At 38.3% G+C, this 6,444-nt stretch overlaps 2 protein-coding genes across 2 annotated transcripts in view; one reads left to right on the forward strand and one right to left on the reverse strand.

Annotated features, from left to right (window-relative positions):
* Nucleotides 1-6,444, reverse strand: part of LOC108449808 — a 204,395-nt gene that overhangs the window by 148,351 nt on the left and 49,600 nt on the right. The gene's annotated exons all lie outside the window — the stretch shown is intronic.
* NUP35 (nucleoporin 35) overlaps nucleotides 862-6,444 on the forward strand; it is a 9,973-nt gene continuing 4,390 nt past the window's right edge. The window contains exons 1-6 of the mRNA XM_008643511.2: nucleotides 862-1,042; nucleotides 2,995-3,122; nucleotides 4,795-4,855; nucleotides 5,462-5,603; nucleotides 5,981-6,050; nucleotides 6,142-6,270. Coding sequence (XP_008641733.1) covers nucleotides 883-1,042; nucleotides 2,995-3,122; nucleotides 4,795-4,855; nucleotides 5,462-5,603; nucleotides 5,981-6,050; nucleotides 6,142-6,270 — 690 coding nt within the window. The 5' untranslated portion in view covers nucleotides 862-882. The remainder of the gene's footprint in view (nucleotides 1,043-2,994; nucleotides 3,123-4,794; nucleotides 4,856-5,461; nucleotides 5,604-5,980; nucleotides 6,051-6,141; nucleotides 6,271-6,444) is intronic.

The raw sequence follows: 6,444 nt of genomic DNA on the forward strand, positions 1-6,444 counted from the left end.
GAGAGGGGAGTGGGGCCCGGGCCGACCTCCTGCTCTAGGCGAGGGAGTGTGGATGCTGCTGAGCTGGAGTGGGCAGTGGGAGATGACGCCGGGAAGGGGCGGTTCGCGCTGGGGTGAAGCGAAAGAGGAGGGGGTTTAAATCGATCGGCCGCCACTTGTAGTTGCGAAAAATGCACGGTTGTGATAAACTTGGCTTGCCTGTAAAATGAATGATTAAACCGCCTTCGATCTCATCAATAGTTGTAAATATCTCAAAGGCGGTTGCCAAGAGGGCGGTGCCACGCTCTTTTCGGTGGTGCCCAGCGACAGGGCGAGGAGCAATGCCCATAAAGCAAAACATAAGGTCGGCCGCCACTTGTAGTTGCGAAAAATGCACGGTTGTGATAAACTTGGCTTGCCTGTAAAATGAATGATTAAACCGCCTTCGATCTCATCAATAGTTGTAAATATCTCAAAGGCGGTTGCCAAGAGGGCGGTGCCACGCTCTTTTCGGTGGTGCCCAGCGACAGGGCGAGGAGCAATGCCCATAAAGCAAAACATAAGGAGTTCTATCTCATCATGATGAAGAAATACTTTACACTGTAGGTTGCCGAGCACTGGAACAGGCTGCTCAGGGAGGTTGTGGAGTCTCCCTTTCTGGACACATTCCAAATTCACCTGGAGACGTTTCTGTGTCTCCTGCTCTGGGTGACCCTGCCTTGGCTGGGGGTCTGGACTAGATGTTCTCCAGAGGTCCCTTCCAACCTTAGCGATTCTGGGATTCTGTGATCTTAATCACTTATTGTATCTTGTGTTACATTTCTTTAATAGAACCCACAATGGGAAAAGTTAGCTCACTTGTCTTTTTCATATTTTAAAATTTTGTTTTCAGGAGCTGAACCAATGACTCTTGGCTCCCCAACGTCTCCAAAACAAGGAACTAGTGCTCAATTTCTCCCTGGGTTTTTGATGGGTGACTTACCTGCACCAGTGACTCCGCAGCCACGTGCTTTATATGGCCCTTCAGTTGGTGTAATGGAAACAAGGTCTCCACTACTTGCAGGTCAGAATATGTTAAATGCTGAAAAATTGTCCTGAAACCAAAAAATTGGTTTGTCTCATTGTTCTGCATGCTGTTGCAGACTTGAATCCTTATAGTTTTATATCTTTCTATAAGCAAACTCCACTGATTGAATAAGTGGTGAACTCAGTGTATTTGATTATAATAAATGTTTTAAATGTGGCAGTTTTGGTATCAGGAAAAGTTTGTTTTACAGGAAAGGCAATAGGAACCTCTCCTAATACAGTATCAATTTATATGACTCTTTACAAGTCAGTTACACATATATTGATGTGTTCTGTTTGTTTAAAACGGAGATATCTGCTGCCAAACTAAACGCAGCTTGTGCAAACTGCTAATTTCTTTGCAGAAATTTTTCTATTTCTTTGAATTCTAAAAGGCCACTTACAGATTGTCAAACTTAAAAAAACTGGGTGGAGAAAAACTAAAAATATACTTCTTAATTAGTATCTAGTGGTTGTAGCTACAGTCTTGATATCTGCTGTCATTGGACTGGAGTAGTGACTTTTCCTAGCTGTAGATACTCATTTCTCTTCGACCACCTAATTAATCAGACTAGGAGAAGTTCTTTACCCATGTTAGTATTGTATGTTTGTTTTCTTCTCTGAGAAGAATGAGTGAGTAGTTGGCATGTCATGGGTAATCTTGGCTTTTGTACTAAATCAGTTGGCATAATATAATATCTGATGGTGTTAATTTGCTAGTCATTTTGAAGGAGAAATTGAGGATTAAAGTACTGCAAAAATTTATCTTAATAAAATATTCTCTTCTTTGAATGTCAGGCAGAATTGGATTTGATTTTCTTTCTAGGTCCCTACCAACTTAAAATGTTCCATAATTGGAGGTTTGTTGGTCTGCTTCTTGCTCTTGTCTGCCTGCCCTTATCTGTCTGGGGAGCAAACCTCTTATGAAAATATATATGAAATTGAAAGTAATCGCATAAATTTCACCTAATTGTTTTTTAAAGGGTTTATTGCAGCCTCAGAGTATCAATTTTAGGAAAAGGGGAGCCAGTAAGATACTAACACAGAATTCCCAAAGGGAGTGATCAAGTAGATCACTTCAACTGAAAACCTTGATGGGAGAGTGCTTTATGTAATGCACATTATTCCATGTAACAGTATCAGTTCTTATATGTGTTAAACAGTTTAGTGGAGTCTTGAAGCTCAGAATTTAGGATTTAAGAGTAATTTGGAAAAGCTTCATTTCCAAATGTTTTGGAAGTGTAAACTTGATGCAAACTACTTTTTTATTCCCTGGGGTAAATCCACACAAAGTGTTAAGATACGTGAAGTTCTTTTAGGGAGTTTAATTCTCTGTTATACTGGAAGTCCCAAAGTTTACAAAATGGTAGGGCAGCTGGTTTAGCTTCATCCTGGCTATGTGCAAGCTAGCCCTGCTCTCAAGAGCTTACATTTCTATTTAATGTGAAATTAGATGGGAAGCTAAGGAATTTGGACAGTGGGAATGGGACAGCGATGTGCAATGTCTCTGTGCATTTTGGTATGGTTCTTCAACATGTAGGATATCTCAAGTCTTAAAAATCTTGCTTTTATGTCTCTACTATAGGCAAGTTAGTCTTTGAAGCAATTAAAATAGACTCCTAGCCTGGCTTAAAATTGAAAGATACAGCCATGCTCAGAACTTCAGAAAAAGAACCAGTAGACAGTGAATAGAATGGGTTAATAAGAGGTCTGAAAGTTCTAAATGGTACTTCTGTAGGATGCCATTTGAGACACATGTGATGCTCCTACCTAGAACATTCAAACCTGAACAGTTTGCTAGGACAGATGGCTTTGCAAACCTCCAGTGAAACAATCAACAGTCTCAACAACAATCAACATGAGAGCATGGTTGAATTTATTATTGAAGAACAAGTAGCACCAAAGCAAATTACAAGTTTTCTCATGGTCTTTTGTTCCTTTGAATTACAGGAGGGTCTCCCCCACAACCAGTAGTTCCCACGCATAAAGATAAAGGTGGTGCTCCACCAGTTAGAAGCATATATGATGAGTTATCTAGTCCTGGGCTTGGATCAACACCTCTATCCTCAAAAAGACCAGTAAGTGTCTTCAGTACTGGCCTGTTCTTAGCAGAAGATGTGAGGCAGCTTACTGCATCAGTGAATTCTCAAACTTAGTTGTATAAACTGCTGTAGCAAAATGACTGATGATCCTTCAGATCATGCTGTTGCTTAGTCTGGGTTGTTCGGTGTACCTGTTCCTGTGTACACTAAACAAGAGGTGTGGTCATGAAGCAAATTCCTGTTGTTGCTAATTTGCAATACAGTAGGAAATGAAAAATGCAAGTCATGCCTCAGTTATGCTTTGTACATACAAATTCAGCCTTATTGCAGCTTTTCACTTTCTTGTAAGTTTATTGGGCTGCTGATTGCCAGAAGGACCCTTTCACAACCTGAAAGGAGGTTGTAGCAAGGTGGAGGCTGGTCTCTTCCCCCAGGTAACAAGTAATAGGACAAGAGAAAATGGCCTCAGGTTGCACCAGAAGATGTTTAGATTGGATATCAGGAAAAATTTCTTCACTGAAAGGGTGGTCAGGCACTGGAACAGGCCACCCAGGGAAGTGTTAGAATTGCTGTCCTCGGAAGTGTTCAAAAATGTGTGGATGTGGCACTCGGGGACATGGTTTAGTGGTCAAGATGGCAATGCTAGGTTAATGGTTGGACTTGATCTTAGAGATCTTTTCCAACCTTAATAATTTCGTGTTTCTATGATTATATTTTAGAAGGCAATAGAGGCACTTATTGAAACATAGCAATTTTTTTTCCAAGTAAAATAGCTAATCAAAGTTTTGGTAGACAGTTGGGATTAATTTTGAAAGAGGAACACTCAATTTCCTACAAGGTAAATTTTATAATAATCTCTTCTGCTTAACTGACTAATCAAGCATTACTAGGTCCTTTTTCACTGAACCCTTTTGATACAAGGAGAACACTTTTCATTGAATGAGCAGTCTTTCTATTGAGTGCTGCCTTCTGAAAAGTTTATTCTGAAAGCTGAGGTTCTCTGTGAAGGACAGAATCCAATAGTGTCTTAAAGGATTGGATATTAAATTTCAAAAAATGTTGAGCAGCTATCAGAACACATGTTCCTAGGTCTACAGGTACTCCAGGTTGTTTGATTTTGTATCTAAGAAATGCCATGATTCAGGCTAAAAATAGACTAAAATTGTTTCGGGTGTTGAAATCCTATGTTAAAACAACTACTACCATCTAAAACTCAAAGTATACTTTCCTTCTATGCACTAAATAGTTGAGCAGGAAAGTAAGTCTAGTAGTAGTCTCCCTACAAGTGGAGGTTATGTTTCCATGATTTCTGGACCCTTTAGGCAATGAAAATGCTGATAAACTTAGGATACTAATATCCTTCCCATCAGGATGCACATGAATGCATGAATTATTAATAGAGCAGCAATAGTGACATGACTATTTTGAGAAGTTAAACTAAAAGGTTCTGAGTATTGATACTTAGACCTACTTTGTTTCACAAAGCATATGTCAAATATATTGTCAAATAACTTTTCATTAATACCTCTTGGTAATCTTTTATTAAATATACATGCGAATATCTGTTCATACCTTTAAAAGTTTGGAATAACTTAAGCCAAACAGTTAGTATTATTACCTGAATGTTTAAATCACTTGAAAAATGACTCTTTTGATCTGAGCAGTATACCTATAAGAATGATTTGTTGTTTTCTGTATCTTAATGCAGGCCAGCTTTACTTTAACACAGAGCCCATCAGTTGGAATTCTTCCATTGACTCCGGGAGCAGGTAGATGTCCTGTCAAAATTTCTAATCTCTTTTCTTACTGTTTTGTTTAATACAGAAAAATCATCACTGTGCAAGCTACATCAGTTCCTTGCTAATTTATGAAGAGGTTGTGTATTTTTTAGCTTTTCAAAAGGTATATGGATATGAGTAGGAAATAATTATCCATTCTGAGCCTGACGGAGTTTCAATCAACTTTACATGTTCCTTGTTCCAAATGTGGTATTGAACTGAGCATGGGGGTGGTTGTAATTGAATGAAGCAGCTGAGACTGATGGATTGCCTTCTATCTTCACAAGGTTTGATATCTTGTCTATGAACTGGTGTCTTCTTGCTAAGCTTCATTCTGTTGGCCTGTTTCTATTTGGCAACTGTATTAAGCTGTTGGTGTTTAGAAGTCAAAGAGAACACTAGGTTGCTAGTCATAAAAAATTATTAGTGTGTTTGCAGATGTGAAATTATGGTTGACTTACTTTTTGTGTCTGTGAGTAAATCCCCATCAAACTCTTCCATATACAAGTGAAATGCTTGACACTGAATTTATTCTTTTACTATAAACTTCTGTCTTGCAAAAGAAATTTGTTCAACAATACCATTTCAATTTAACAGCTTCAGGCATGTTCAGTCCTGTAAGTATTGGGCAGCCTAAGAAGACTACTCTATCTCCTGCTCAGCTAGATCCTTTTTATACTCAAGGTGATTCCCTTACTTCAGAAGATCAACTTGATGACACATGGGTAACTGTATTTGGGTAAGTTGATTTCCAAAGTATTAGAAAATCCTGGGTGAAGTCTTTACAGCATATGGAGAAGAAATACTCGGGCATTGATGTTGTCTGGCATTGGTAGGTGCTATAGGAAATACAGCTATGGTTCAAGCAAGCAAACACACATTTCAGGGAGGCATCTTAACTTAAGGTACACATTATTTTTTCTGGTTAGAGAGGCACCATTCTACTGTGGGGGTGTGTGGTAAAGTTCCTAGAAGGTGGTATTTCTCAAGTCACTGCTTCTGATGTCATTACAGTGGTCTTTTCTGGATTTCTATAAATGCTTCATAGGGTTGTATCTTAACACCTGAATTCTTAAACTACTCATAATTTTTTGAGTATTTTTTTCTGTCTTTCAGATTTCCTCAAGCATCAGCTTCCTATATTCTTCTACAGTTTGCTCAGTACGGAAACATATTAAAGCATGTGGTATGTCTTAGTTTGACACTTAAGTCAGAAAACATTGCAAATTATGCATTTAAAAAACTACATTTCACAATGTTCACTTAATCTCATACAGATGTCCAACACAGGAAACTGGATGCATATTCGATATCAGTCTAAGCTTCAAGCCCGGAAAGCCTTAAGCAAAGACGGAAGAATTTTTGGTGAATCTATCATGATTGGTGTCAAGCCTTGTATAGATAAAGTAAGTTAATAGTTGTTTTTAGTTAAATATAAGGCACTGCTTTTGGTCTTTCTTTTTATTTTTCCTGACCTCTTTAATTTTTTTTTCTTTTGGAATTGCAAATTGTAGGTAGTTCATCTATATAAGATGTAGTCTGTTACACGTTTACGTAAGCTTTTTCTTAAAAATTTGTCA

The sequence above is a fragment of the Corvus brachyrhynchos genome, unplaced genomic scaffold (genome assembly GCF_000691975.1).
Source record: "Corvus brachyrhynchos isolate BGI_N302 unplaced genomic scaffold, ASM69197v1 scaffold481, whole genome shotgun sequence".
NCBI classification, from domain to species: Eukaryota; Metazoa; Chordata; class Aves; order Passeriformes; family Corvidae; genus Corvus; species Corvus brachyrhynchos.